Source organism: Nerophis lumbriciformis, linkage group LG25 (assembly GCF_033978685.3).
Source record: "Nerophis lumbriciformis linkage group LG25, RoL_Nlum_v2.1, whole genome shotgun sequence".
NCBI lineage: Eukaryota > Metazoa > Chordata > Actinopteri > Syngnathiformes > Syngnathidae > Nerophis > Nerophis lumbriciformis.
Window position 1 is genome coordinate 219,542 of NC_084572.2, and position 15,459 is coordinate 235,000.

Genomic DNA, 15,459 nt, shown 5'->3' on the forward strand with positions numbered 1-15,459 from the left:
TTCTTTACTCGTCCCACTGGGTTAAATTATGTTTAATATGTTTTAATTCGCACAATGTGTCGTATATGTGTTAGACAAGAAAGATGTTTTAACTGGGCTTCTGTCTACTACAAGTTGATTGGTACGTTCCTGGTGACGTCATCGGTCATTTCAAATTTCAAAACAGCTGCGTTGCCATTTAAGCACGTAGTTTGGGGGTTTGGATCGCGAACAAAACGACAGGTTTGTGTGCGGCATTCCATTAACAGTTACTGTATCTATAAATCTAGTTATCTGGGTTAGCTTTTTGATTCAAATGCGTGCTTTCAGCGTGGACGTTGTTTTAAACTTTAAAACGCAGAACATTGTGTGTGTGTGTAGAGCGACCCAAACAGCCATTGTGTCGATACTGACGATATTATGATATTTATTTGTTTTTCAGTTTTCTTGTCTTGGACATTTGTTTTTTTATATTTTTTTCCTAAACTGTTCTAATCTTAATCTTTGAGCAAAAAAAATCAGTGCAAAATCACAATATCATTCAAGTGATATCATTCACTGATGAAGCCTACTTGGATGAGCTGTGAAACATCAGAATCAGCTTTATTGTCATTACGCAAGGTAACGAGATTGAGAAACATCTTCTAAGACAAACCAAACAGTCCAGTTGCGATCGATTGAATGCCCTGAGATGTCAAAGTGGTTTTCATTGAGGGCCACATGACAGTTATAGCTGCCATCAGAAGGCCGCGTGTAACAGTGAATAATGAATTTCATTATTAATTATATAAATTGTTTTAAGTCGATTTTACAGTAAAGACTTTACATTTATTAATTTTACTGTAAAATATAGTGTTTTTTAAATATTCTTTACAACATTTTACGGTAAATGGAAAAACAGTACTACTGTTTTTGTTTGGGAAAAAGCTGGCATCTTTGTTGCAATACAAGTTATTTTCTTATTCTGGCAACTTAGCTGCCAGTTTTTCTAGCGTAAAAAAAAAATGTACCGTCTTTCCATTTACAGTAATACACCGTTAAAAACAAGATTTTACAGTATAAAAAATATGGCAGCTCAGTCAACAGAATTTTACCGAAAAATGTTTGAATTTTTTTTCAATTTACAGTAATATGCTGCAAAGAACACTGTAAAATGTATTGTCATTTTATTAATTAGATGGGTAGTTTGCTGTAAAATCATAAGTCCAGCAGATTTGTATTTTTATTTAGACAAAAAATGTTTGGAAAGTATGATAATACACTGTAAATGAATAGTATTAGAATTTAAAAGGTATGCAATTTCAAGCAGTACACATATTTTTTCTGTCAAAATGAAATAAATCCATTGCATTTAGTGAGAAAATATGAAGTCTTTTATTGACACATATCATTTCCAGGTGTTTGCGGGCCAAATAAAATGATGTCGCGAGCCAGATCTGGCCCCCGGGCCTTGAGTTTGACACCTCTGACCCGGATGAATGAGAACGTTCATAGACATTCAATGATTAAGCAGTGAAGTTGTTACGTTGTGTAAATGGTAAATAAAAAGAGAATACAACAAATCCTTTTCAACTTATATTCAATTGAATAGACTGCAAAGACAAGATATTTCATGTTCACACTGAGAAACTAATTTTTTTTTTGCAAATAATCACTAACTTAGAATTTAATGGCAGCAACACATTGCAAAAAAAGTTACATGGCCTTTCCTTTTAACAACACTCGGTAAACGTTTGGGAACTGAGGAGACACATTTTTGAAGTGGAATTCTTTCCCATTCTTGCTTGATGTACAGCTTAAGTTGTTCAACAGTCCGGGGGTCTCCGTTGTGCTATTTTAGGCTTCATAATGCACCACACATTTTCAATGGGAGACAGGTCTGGACTACACGCTGTTCTAACACGTGGCTTGGCATTGTCTTGCTGAAATAAGCAGGGGCGTCCATCATAACATTGCTTGGATGGCAACATATGTTGCTCCAAAACCTGTATGTACCTTCCAGCATTAATGGTGCCTTCACAGATGTGTAAGTTACCCATGTCTTGGCCACTAATACACCCCCATACCATCACACATGCTGCCTTTTACACTTTGCGCCTAGAACAATCTGGATGGTTCTTTACCTCTTTGTTCCGGAGGACACAATGTCCACAGTTTCCAAAAACAATTTGAAATGTGGACTCGTCAGACCACAGAACACGTTTCCACTTTGCATCAGTCCATCTTAGATGAGCTCGGGCCCAGCGAAGCCGGCGGTGTTTCTGGGTGTTGTTGATAAATAGCTTTGGCTTTGCATAGTAGAGTTTTAACTTGCACTTACAGATGTTGCGACCAACTGTAGTTACTGACAGTGGTGTTCTGAAGTGTTCCTGAGCCCATGTGGTGATATCCTTTACACACTGATGTCGCTTTTTGATGCAGTACCGCTTGAGGGATTGAAGGTCACGGGCATTCCATGTTGGATTTCAGCCTTGCTGCTTATGTGCAGTGATTTCTCCAGATTCTCTGAACCTTTTGATGATATTACGGAGCGTAGATGGTGAACTCCCTAAATTCCTTGCAATAGCTGGTTGAGAAATGTTGTTCTTAAACAATTTGCTCAGGCATTTGTTGACAAAGTGGTGACCCTCGCCCCGTCCTTGTTTGTGAATGACTGAGCATTTCATGGAAGCTGTTTTCGTACCCAATCATGGCACCCACCTGTTCCCAATTAGCCTGTTCACCTGTGGGATTTTCAAAATAATGAGCATTCCTCAACTTTCTCAGTCTTTTTTGCCACTTGTGCCAGCTTTTTTGAAACATGTTGCAGGCATCAAATTCCAAATGAGCTAATATTTGAAAAAAAATAACAAAGTTTGCCAGTTCGAATGTTAAGTATCTTGTCTTTGCAGTCTATTCAATTGAATATAAGTTGAAAAGGATTTGTTGTGTTCTCTTTTTATTGACCATTTACACAACGTGACAACTTCACTGCTTTTGGCTTTTGTACATGGTGCACCAACACACACCCCTGCAGTGCATTGTGACACACCATTCTTTCATGTTTTGTACATGGTGCACCAACACACACCCCTGCAGTGTATTGTGACACACCATTCTTTCATGTTTTGTACATGGTGCACCAACACACACCCCTGCAGTGTATTGTGACACACCATTCTTTCATGTTTTGTACATGGTGCACCAACACACACCCCTGCAGTGCATTGTGACACACCATTCTTTCATGTTTTGTACATGGTGCACCAACACACACCCCTGCAGTGCATTGTGACACACCATTCTTTCATGTTTTAAGGAACAATGCGCGCTGTAGTCGAGGCGTTGGCGCAGATGGTGAGGACCTTCCGACGAGCGTGTCCTCGGCTGAAGCGGTCTGAGCGGACCACGGTCCACGGCGCCGACGCCATGCTGATGGTGCTGCAGCTGGCCATGGCTGACGTGAGCAAGCAGGTGATTCATTGCGTCAAATCTTCAATTTGACTTGCATGAAGGCAAGGCGTGTAGCCCCCTCTCTGCAAATTGTCATGACTTGAAGCCTCGAGCTGCCTGTCATCGCGCTCATAACTGATGACATTACCACACAAAGCTGGCGTTTCGGGAGCGGAATAAAAAGTGGCCTGATTGATTCCAGACGGCGGCTGGCTGTTTTCTCTCCTCCCCGTGACAGCTAAGTGGGGAGTTCAAGGTGGCTCTCAGCAACGTCCTGCTGGCGTGGAAACACTTACTGCTGCACAAGCTTCACCTGGAGGCTCCACGCTTGGAGAACTATGATCTCATCCTGGAGGCGTATGAGGGCTTCCTGAAGAGCTCCAACACGGTGGATCTGGTGGACATCCACTCCGCGTACAAAGAGCTGAGAGGGGACTCTGAGGAGCTCGTGAGCCCTGTGAGTAGTTCATCACCGATGAAGATCTTTCACAATCTACTAATGAATCCCTTTCTATTGCCAAGGTCCAGCTATTTGAGTTCTTATCAGGCAACGCCACGGACGGTCCTGCCTCGTCTTTCCCATCAACACCATCTAGCTCACAGGTAGTGCTAAGTAGAGATGTCCGATAATGGCTTTTTTGCCCATATTGTCCAACTCTTAATTACAGATTCCGGTATCAACCGATACCGATACAGTCGTGGAATTAGCACATTATTATGCCTAATTTTGTTGTGATGCCCCGCTGGATGCATTAAACAATGTACCGTATTTTCCGTAGTATAAGTCGCTCCGGAGTATAAGTCGCACCCCCGGCCAAACTATAAAAAAAACAGTGACTTATAGTCCGAAAAATACTGTAACAAGGTTTTCCAAAATAAATCAACTCAAGTTATGGAAAAAAATTCCAACATGGCACTGCCATATTTATTATCGAAGTCACAAAGTGCATTATTTTTTTTAACATGCCTCAAAACAGCAGTTTGGAATTTGGGACATGCTCTCCCTGAGAGAGCATGAGAAGGTTGAGGTGGGTGGGTTGAGGTAGCGGGGGGTATATATTGTAGTGTCCCAGAAGAGTTAGGGCTGCAAGGGATTCTGGGTATTTGTTCTGTTGTGTTACGGTGCGGATGTTCTCCCGAAATGTGTTTGTCAGTCTTGTTTGGTGTGGGGGTTTTTTTTCTCCATTTTATTTTTATTGACATCCAGCATCAGACATTCCTATCCATTACATCATATTCATATACATCATATATCTGCCATCATATATCATATACATCATATATTTTTTTGTTTATATCCCAACCACCCACCCCCCCAAAAAAAGGAACAGCAAAAAAACTAAGTAGTATCTAAAAATACATAAATTAAATGAACAAAAGATAATAATACATTAATAATAATAATAATCAGAAAAAATATATAAATATATATGTATGTATGTGTATATATATATGTATGTATGTATGTATGTGTGTATATATATATATATATATACTGTGTGTATATATATATATATATATATATGTACACATATATATTGTATATATATATGTATGTAAATAAATGATAAATGGGTTGTACTTGTATAGCGCTTTTCTACCTTCAAGGTACTCAAAGCGCTTTGACACTACTTCCACATTTACCCATTCACACACACATTCACACACTGATGGAGGGAGCTGCCATGCAAGGCGCTAACCAGCAGCCATCAGGAGCAAGGGTGAAGTGTCTTGCTCAGGACACAACGGACATGACGAGGTTGGTACTAGGTGGGGATTGAACCAGGGACCCTCGGGTTGCACACGGCCACTCTTCCACTGCACCACGCCGTCCCAATGTTGTATGTATGTATGTATGTGTGTATACATATACACATACATATATATATAGGGAGTAATCTTTAATTTTTTTAAAGCAGTACAATCACTAATTCGAAAAATTAAAGTCATGCTTATGGGGCGTGACATAATTGACCCAGTTTTCCCATTATGAAGTAAATTTCTCCAATTTATAATTAATAAAGGGAGTTATCTTCTCCATTTGATATATGTCCATTGTTGTTTCCATCCATTGCTTCAAAGTTGGGCTCTTGTTCTGTTGTGTTTATGTTGTGTTACGGTGCGGATTTTCTCCCGAAACGTGTTTGTCATTTTGGTTTGGTGTGGGTTCACAGTGTGGCGCATATTTGTAACCGTGTTAAAGTTGTTTATACGGCCACCCTCAGTGTGACCTGTATGGCTGTTGACCAAGTACGCCTTGTAGATATTATGTGATTGGCCGGCACGCAAAGGCAGTGCCTTTTAAGGTTTATTGGCGCTCTGTACTTCTCCCTACGTCCGTGTACACAGCAGCGTTTTAAAAAGTCATACATTTTACTTTTTGAAACCGATATTGATCATTTCCGATATTACATTTTAAAGCATTTATCGGCCGATAATATCGTCAGTCCGATGTTATCGGACATCTCTAGTGCCAAGCATCTCCATCCTCTCAAGAAGCACCTCTGAGCACGGTGTCTCCACAGCAGGTCATCAAAGCGGCAGTTAGAAGAGTCTTCTGCTCCTACCTGAGCTTGCTCGTCAACACCAAGAACGACCTGGCCCTGGCGCTCACACTCGACGTCCCCAGCCGCTCACTGGGCCGCCGGACCTTCACGGACGTGAAACACGCGGCGCGGAGCAGCAGCACGTCCCTCTTTTTGGTAAGATGCTGAGGGGGAAAGGTTGACCCAGCAAAGGCGACTTTGACCGCCTGACTTTGGCAGGCGCTGACGTCTTTCGTGAGGACCATCCAGCTCGGCGGGAAGGGCTACGCTCCGGCCGAGACGGACCCGCTGAGGAAGCACGTCAAGGGCCTGTCCAGCTTTGTGCAGTTCTTGGACGACCTGGAGGAGATCCTGGGGGAGACGCCTGACCCAAGGTGCGCCTTGCACTCACAGACGCGTGAACATGCTGGGGGAACTCGGAAGGAATTCATTTGGTTCTCTTTTAGCTTTCAAAACATTTCTACGTGGAGGATTAATGCAATTTACTTTATGTACCTTGTTTTCTTTTTACATTTTTTCATGAGATAAATTCAAAATAATCCAAAAGTCACAGCATGCTCCATTTGCCCGCGACTGCATCCCTCGGCATAATAAAGACGTGTAAATTAATGCGATCACTCCTCTCAATAGTAAAAACTGACACATTCCATAGTGGAAATATATCCATCCATCTTCTTCCGCTTATCCGTGGTCGGGTCGCGGGGGCAGCAGCCTAAGCAGGGAAGCCCAGACTTTCCTCTCCCCAGCCACTTCGTCCAGCTCTTCCCGGGGGATCCCGAGGCATTCCCAGGCCAGCCGGGAGACTCAAAATAATCCAAAAATCAGAACTCACACCACCCACCCACGGCTCCGTTCCTGTGCATATGAAGACGTGTCAATTAATAAGATCGCTCCTCTTACAAGTAATAACTGACACATTCCGTATTATAAATAAAATACAAACATTCAAAATAATCCAAAAGTCAAAACCAATGCTCACCCACCTATCTTACACATTCTATAATTAAGATACAATGCAAAGACTTCATGTAATTCAAAAGTCGTACCAAAGACGTGTTAATTAATGCGATCACTCCTCAATAACTGACCCATGTAATTTTATAAATCATATTAAAAGACTCAAAATAATCCGAAAGTCAAAACACTTGCTCAGGTGTTTCAATAAATGGAATTGCTCCTCTCACAAGTAATAACTGAGACGTTTCATAGGAAAAAGTACACTCAAAATAATAATAAAAATAAACAAATCTAAACCCACAGCACGCTACATTTGCCCGCGACTGCATCCCTAGGCATAATAAAGATGTATAAATGGAAATATATAAAATGCAAAAACTCAAAATAATCCAAAAATCAGAACTCACACCACCCACCCACGGCTGCGTTCCTGTGCGTATGAAGACGTGTCGATTAATACGATCGCTCCTCTTACAAGTAATAACTGACACATTCCGTATTATATATTAAATTAAAAAAATTAAAATAATCCAAAAGTCAAAACCAATGCTCACCCACCTATCTTACACATTCTATAATTAAGATACTATGCAAAGACTCCATGTAATTCAAAAGTTGTACCAAAGACGTGTTAATTAATGCGATCACTCCTCAATAACTGACCCATGTAATTTTATAAATCATATTAAAAGACTCAAAATAATAGTAAAAATTAAAAAAATCTAAACCCACGACTGCATCTCTGGGCATAATAAAGACGTGTAAATGAATGCGATCACTCCTCTCAATAGTAAAAACTGACACATTCCGTAGTGGAAATATATAAAATGCAAAAACTGAAAATAATCCAAAATATATATATAATAAATAAAGAAAACTCAAAATAATCCAAAAGTCAAAACCAATGCTCACCCACCTGTCACTACATTTCTGAGATGTTTCAATGAATGTGATCGCTCTTCTCACAAGTGATATATTAGACATTCTATAATTAAGATACAACGCAAAATAATTAAAAAGTCAAAATTCACGTCATGCTCACTCGCCCGTGACTATATCCACGTACGTAATAGAAATCTGTCTGTTGAAATAAAAAGTGCTTTTCGCGTTCCAGGCGGTCGTTTTTTTTCTCCATACATCCAACGTCATGGCGCAAGATCCTGGACTGGCATGAATGGCAACCGAGTGACAAAAGTGACGTCTTAGTGAAAATTGATGATCAGTCATTTTTAGGTCTCGCGATTGAGTGACACACCCTCACCAATCGACCGGTAGCTCGCGATCGATGTAACGGGCACCCCCTGATGTAAACAAACTGCTGCGTCACAGGCCACACAACTACGGTGCGTTCATGGACAGCCGAAATTAGTAGGACAAAACTGCGCTCGCCATGTACTCTCATGAGTGAAGCATGAACACAAACATAATAAACAGTGGGCTTTCTAACAATTAGGAGGTTTGTGTCATATTAAAACAAAAAAGTATGTTTTCCCCTATCTTTTTCCATTCTCATACATTTTTGAAAAAGCTCCAGGGTTGCTTTTTGATTGATTGATTGATTGAAACTTTAATTAGTAGATTGCACAGTACAGTACATATTCCATACAATTGACCACTAAATGGTAACACCCCAATAAGTTTTTGAACTTGTTTAGGTCAGGGTCCATGTTAATCAATTCATGGTACAAATATATACTATCAGCATACTACAGTCATCACACAAGTTAATCATCAGAGTATATACATTGAATTATTTACAATCTGGGGTGTGGGATTTGGTGGGGGGGGGTTGCTATTGTCAGGTTCAAACACCGATGACATCTATTAGACAAGACAAGAAGCAAAGAAATCAAACAGAGATAGGATTTAATTTAGCTCATGAGGAGAGCGCGTAGACCTGTACCCTTGTACAGTGTCGTCCCACGCCCTGACGAGGGAGCTCCACGCCTCCTCCTTTATTTGCGTATTTCCTGATTACATTACATTACATTACGCAGCTGCTCCTAAGGGGAGGTGGTCATAAATAGCTGTTGCACTCTGTCATAAACAGTTCAAATAAAAGGTGCCTAGAGCGAGGTCAGGTCTGCTCCCTCTCTGCTTTGTAGATCTCGGGTCGTGACAAGGTCCAATAGATCAGGGAGACCGACACTTCCACGTCGCACACAGTGGAGGTTTACAAGCGGCAGGCCTTTTGTTTGATAAAGACAAAGACAGCTTTTGTCTTCTCGCAGAGCAGACTGAACTAACGGGAAAACAAGTTGTGTGATAACTTATATACAATTATTCTGACAGCCATCAACAATTTTATCATCTGAGAAATGGACATTGTAGACTAGACTTAGACTTCCTTTTTATTGTCATTCAAATTTGAACTTTACAGTACAGATAAGAACGAAATTTCATTTCATTAGCTCATGGTAGTGCAGGTAACAGTGTAGGTGTGACTTGGTAGGATATGTACAGCGAGCGGCGAACATACTGAGTTCAGAAAGCATAAGAACAACTATACACATTTGATTATTTACAATCCGGGGAGGTGGGATGTGGTGGGGTGAGGGGGTTAGGCTAGGGTAGTAGTTGCCTGGAGGTGTTCTTTTAGTGTGGTTTTGAAGGAGGATAGAGATGCACTTTATTTTACACCTGTTGGGAGAGTCAAGATTGTTTATTGTCATATGCACAGTTAGACAGACAGTTTGCCGTACAATGAAAATCTTACTTTGCTAGTCCACCCTTCAACAAGTTACTTAGCTAAAATAAAAATAAAAAATGTTATATATTAGGCACAGTGAGTAACATAACATTATTGCACATTCTGATTGACAGTCAGTATAAATATGGAGGTGACATTGTGTCTACAGTGATGGTTCACAGTTCGGGGGGTGGTCATGGTAGCTGTCTTTTGTTCAAAAGTAAAAGGGGGGTGGGGTAGCTGATGTGGCATAGAAGGAGAATGAGCTAAAACCTTTGTTAGATGGGAATCTGGGTTTGACGTGGTTTGTGGAGCTCCCCCTGGTGTTGTGGTTATGGCGCTCATTTACGTTCTGCTGACCCCTGGACTAGACTAAAAATGATAGGACAAGAAAAAAGGAATGCTCAGTGAGTGCAGGCTAGGGATGTCCCGATCCAGGTTTTTGCACTTCCGATCCGATACCGATATTGTTTTTGCATTTCCGATCCAATACCGATACTGACCGATACTGGCCTATCTGAGCATGTATTAAAGTTTAAAGTTATTTAGCCTACTTAGTTGTCAGAATCATGTTGAAAAGGGTTTTAGTACTCTTGATAACAACTAGCCAGCTGAATTAGGGGAGTTTGAATAATACACAATGGTTGGTAACAAGAAACTGACCTGTTTATTCAAGGATAAACACAAAATAGACAAAATTATACATGACAAACAGAAATGGCATCATTGAACTAGGGCTGGGCGATATGGCCTTTTTTTAATATTGCCATATTTTAAGGCCATATTGCGATACACAATATATATCTGGATATTTTGCCTTAGCCTTGAATGAACACTTGATGCATATAATCACAGCAGTATGATGATTCTGTGTTTTGATTGATTGATTGAGACTTTTATTAGTAGATTGCACAGTGAAGTACATATTCCGTACAATTGACCACTAAATGGTAACACCCCAATAAGTTTTTCAACTTGTTTAAGTCGGGGTCCACTTAAATTGATTCATGATACAGATATATACTATCAGATATATTCTATCATCATAATACAGTCATCACACAAGATAATCACATTGAATTATTTACATTATTTATAATCCAGGGTGTGGATGTAAGTGTCAAAAAGACAGCCAAAAGAGTTTGATATGAGAATAAATCTAAAGTTAAAATATAGGGTAGAAATGCACCCATTTGCAGGAAATGTACCGGTAGTCTTGATTTTCAAAATTTTCTTTTAAGGCTTGCATGTCTACATTAAAACATTCTTCTTCATACTGCATTAATATATGCTACTTTTAAACTTTCATGCAGAGAAGGAAATCACAACTAAAAAAATCACTAATTTTTCATACGGTGTTGATGTGGAAATGTTTGCCTCGGCATTTTGATGGTGTGGACGTGTGGCACCGAATGGAGATAAGCGTCTCGACAGACGTCACAATATTTGAACAATGATGACGAAAACGGTTTTCTCTGTCGTGTCCGTGTGTCGAAAATTGTTATGCGCTTATTTTTTTATTTGATTTTGTGCGTGGCATAGATTTGCTATGCGCAGAGGACGCTTAAACAGTGCGCAATTGCACAGGCGCGCACCTTAGAGGGAGCGTTGCTCGCACGGCTGCGCTAGCATCACAGCTAACGTTAGCCATGCTGCTACCTCTCTGCTCGGGGAGGACGTATACGTATGTGACGTATGACGTGACAGTATGTGACGTATGACGTGACAGTATGTGACGTATGACGTGACAGTATGTGACGTATGACGTGACAGTATGTGACGTATGACGTGACAGTATGTGACGTATGACGTGACAGTATGTGACGTATGACGTGACAGTATGTGACGTATGATGTGACAGTATGTGACGTATGACGTGACAGTATGTGACGTATGACGTGACAGTATGTGACGTATGACGTGACAGTATGTGACGTATGACGTGACAGTATGTGACGTATGACGTGACAGTATGTGACGTGTGACGTGACAGTATGTGACGTGTGACGTGACAGTATGTGACGTATGACGTGACAGTATGTGACGTATGACGTGACAGTATGTGACGTATGACGTGACAGTTTGTGACGTATGACGTGACAGTATGTGACGTATGACGTGACAGTATGTGACGTATGACGTGACAGTATGTGACGTATGATGTGACAGTATGTGACGTATGACGTGACAGTATGTGACGTATGACGTGACAGTATGTGACGTGTGTAAGAAGGTGCACTTGCTGTCTGTAAGAGGGAGACACAGGAAAGAGTGAGAAGAGCCTGTCGTGTAATGCCAGCAGCTAAAAGCAACTGCGTGAGAATCCACAGACCTGTGGATGTGTTGAAGGTGTGCTGGAAAATGCGGAATGGAAATTAGGGAGCAGCAGAAAAGTGGAATGTATTATTTAAATCGGTGCATTGGAAAACACGGACCGGAATTTTTTTTTAAACTGGATCTGGATCGGCATTTTCCCATGCCTTTGCCGATACGCAATTTTTGGCAAATATCGGCAGCCGATCCGATCCAAATATCGGATCGGGACATCCCTAGTGCAGGCCACTTCCTGTTGGGCCTCGTGTCCCAATATTTTTGTGAACGTCACACTCACACACACACACACACACACACACACACAATGATAGTCCTCTGGTGGTTTGTGGGTGGCCGTTGTTGCTAATGCTTTGGTGGCCTCAAACGACTCCCGTCTAAACTGGCCGTGATAATGCATCTAACGGTTTGAGGTGTGAATTTGAGGAGAATCTCCTGCATCACATGGTCCTGTGCCGAGCAGCACCAGTGCTTATCAGGAATGATTTAACCACCGGATCATGCGAGGCCTCGCCCGCCCCGGCGAGTCGGAACAACACGTCGGGGCTCTCGGTTCACGAGGCAGGGATGAACTCGGGGCCGACTGTCAGCGGTCTGTGTGCTCAGGCTCTCAGGGGAGGACTGTGTTTCCTCGTGCAAACACCTTCCGCTATGAGGCCCCTTCTTCGGTTTTCCCACAAAATTCTCTTGACTGCTCGATCCCGCCAGGGCTGACGTCCTCTACCAGTGCCGGTACCTGCTGGAAATGCACGGCCAACCAAACCGTAGCGCCCGGTGGAAACTGAGAACTTCAAGGTGTCAGGTTCAAACACTGATGACGTCTGTTAAACAGACAAGAAGCAAGGAATCATGCAGAGACAGAGTTACATTTTGCTCAATGAGGAGAGACGTATTGTGCTGTACACTTACCGTAGTTACAGTTCCAACCTACGCTCTAAGATCCAGTCCCACATGCGCATTATTTGGGAGGTCCCTGGTTACATCACTGAGACTGCTTTTGAAGGAAGGGGGGTCATTTCAGCAGCCCCAGTTAGACACAATATATGATGATTCAGAAATGCAAATTTGCTGACACTCGTGATATCGCCCTGTCTCTGCTTTGTCTGCGTCACGGTACTCGATGTTCTGGACACAAACACTGATACGAGACGAATCGCAATCCAAGATTGCAAGTTGTCCCTTTGCACAGATAGAAAAGTACAACTTCAGCACAAGGTTCAAGGGTTGTATTTGTCACATGCAGAATACACCACAGTGAAATGCTTTTTTTCCCATGCTCTTCAGATATTGCGTACAGTGGGATCCAAACACTAGTTGCTGAATCTAAAATCAAAATATACAACAATTTGAATAGCTCTGATGTACATTAATTACAAGACAATAAGTTGCACAATTGATAATAACTACAGCAACTTCCTTTAAGCATAAGAGTTGTGTGATAACTTACACATAATTATTCTAACACAAGGCCTAAAATGTCAAAGGTTGACAAGAATTCTGTCTCCTAGTGTGTGCGGGGCCAAGCTGGTGTCGGCCATCCGGGCGGCGCTGGTAAAAGGGTGCTCCGGCGGGGACGCGGTGAGCGCTGCGACTGAAGAGACTGCGACCGAGCTAAAGGCTAGGATCTGCGAGCTGAACCAGGAACGGAAGGAAACCTCGCCGGGAGGCGGGACGGGGATCAGCCCTGCCAGGGTAACGTACAAGCACTAGGGATGATGTTTGTTAAGAAATTATCGATTTCGATGCCATTATCGAATCCTCTTATCGAACCGACTCCTTATTGATTCTCTTATCGAACCCAGATAGGTTGTTGTATATGGAAAAAAACACACAATACTTGGTTTAACAAAAACTCACTTTTATTTTTTAATTAAAAAAATGAAAATAAATATTGACTGTTAGTGCCCCTTTAAATAGGCCACCTAAGAAAAATGAATGCAGGGAAAATCCTGCATTCATTTGTATTATTTATTAGACAGACCTGCAAACTCTGGAGTGGTGTAGGCTACAAGAGGACGTTAACCTTATCAGACACATACAAAAAGGTTAATGTTACCGTTAGCCTCTGACTATGCTAAGGTAACGTTAGTCTAGCTAAAATTACTGCAGTCCTGGTTGACATAAGAGGTAACGTTATTTTAGCCTAAAAGCTACAAGTGAGCAGGTATGGAAACGTTAGTTACTCACCGGCACTGTCACTGGGACTGCAGGTTGAAGCAGAGGAAGAGGGGTGTGCTTGGTCACCTTTGTCGCTGCTTCTCCACGTGTCGAAGACACGACACGTTTCTCTAAACTTCAGGTTATGTACGAAAAGTGTGATGCATACAGTTGTGCTCATAAGTTTACATACCCTGGGAGAATTTATGATTTCTTGGCCATTCTTCAGAATAAGGAGGCACTTGAAGAAAAATGGGCTGCATGGTCGAGTCGCCAGAAGAAAGCCATCACTCCAAATGACTTTGTTCCAGAAGTTTTGAGGCTTGTCTCTGTGCTGTTTGGTGTAATGTAAGCGGGATACTTTGTGACATTTGCACAGAAATGGCTTTCTTCTGGTGACTTGACTATGCAGCCCATCTTTCTTCAAGTGCCTCATTATTGTGCATCTTGAAACAGCCACACCACAATTTTTCAGAGAGTCCTGTATTTCAGCTGAAGTTATTTGTGGATTTTTCTTTGCATCTCAAACAATTTTCCTGGCAGTTGTGGCTGAAATCTTTGCTGGTCTACCTGAATCCCTCATTTTCCACTTCTTAATCAGCGTTTGAACACTGCTGATTGGCATTCTCAATCTCTTGGATATCTTTTTATACCCCTTTCCTGTTTTATGCAGTTCAATGACCTTTTCTCACAGATCCTTTGACAATTCTTTTGCCTTCCCCATGACTCAGAATCCAGAAACATGTGTGCAGCACTGGATGAAAGATGCAATGGTCTGTCAGAAGACCACAAACTCACTGACCTTTTATACACACACATTCATTACAAACAAACATGTCACAGGTGAGGATTGGAACCTTGATTAGCCATTCAAACCTGTTTGTGTCAACTTTTGTGCATGTTATCAGATCAAAGTCACTGGGGTATGTCAACTTTTGATCAGGGTCATTTGGGTACTTTCTTTTGTCATTTTGATTTAAAAAGAGTAAACACAGTTGTTTTGCCAATAAATAGCTTCACACAACCATTAAGCATGAGTGGAAGAAAAGTTTTTATTCTCTGAAGAATGGGCAATAAATCATGAATTCTCCCAGGGTATGTCAACTTATGAGCACAACTGTAGATGTATTTATTCATCAAAGTGGACCTTAAGCTGACCCTGGTGTGACAAATTGCATGAAAGGATGCCTCTGCGTGCTGAATACCGGTGAAGGCTGGCGGGTCTGGGTTCTAGTCGCACCGACTAACTGAAGCTGTCCCGCAGCCCAAAGCGTACGTGGTGAACCACGCCACAGCGTACGGAGGCCGCGACACCGTGAAGCTGCTGATGGCGCTGCTGGACGAAGAAGCGCTGAGGCCTCCCTGCGC

General features: G+C 41.7%; 1 protein-coding gene across 2 annotated transcripts in view; it reads left to right on the forward strand.

Moving 5' to 3' along the window:
- The first annotated feature begins 128 nt into the window (after positions 1 to 128).
- The window catches only part of parpbp (PARP1 binding protein), a 20,594-nt gene continuing 5,263 nt past the window's right edge, over positions 129 to 15,459 (forward strand). The window contains exons 1-8 of one of the 2 annotated variants that reach the window (XM_061983529.1): positions 129 to 222; positions 3,278 to 3,432; positions 3,650 to 3,868; positions 3,934 to 4,014; positions 5,940 to 6,113; positions 6,177 to 6,331; positions 13,443 to 13,626; positions 15,356 to 15,459. The exon at positions 15,356 to 15,459 is cut by the window's right edge and continues 78 nt beyond it. In XM_061983529.1, coding sequence (XP_061839513.1) covers positions 3,283 to 3,432; positions 3,650 to 3,868; positions 3,934 to 4,014; positions 5,940 to 6,113; positions 6,177 to 6,331; positions 13,443 to 13,626; positions 15,356 to 15,459 — 1,067 coding nt within the window. In that variant the 5' untranslated portion in view covers positions 129 to 222; positions 3,278 to 3,282. Of the gene's footprint in view, positions 223 to 3,277; positions 3,433 to 3,649; positions 3,869 to 3,933; positions 4,015 to 5,936; positions 6,114 to 6,176; positions 6,332 to 13,442; positions 13,627 to 15,355 lie in introns of both variants that reach the window. The other variant, XM_061983528.1, reaches the window with a different exon arrangement.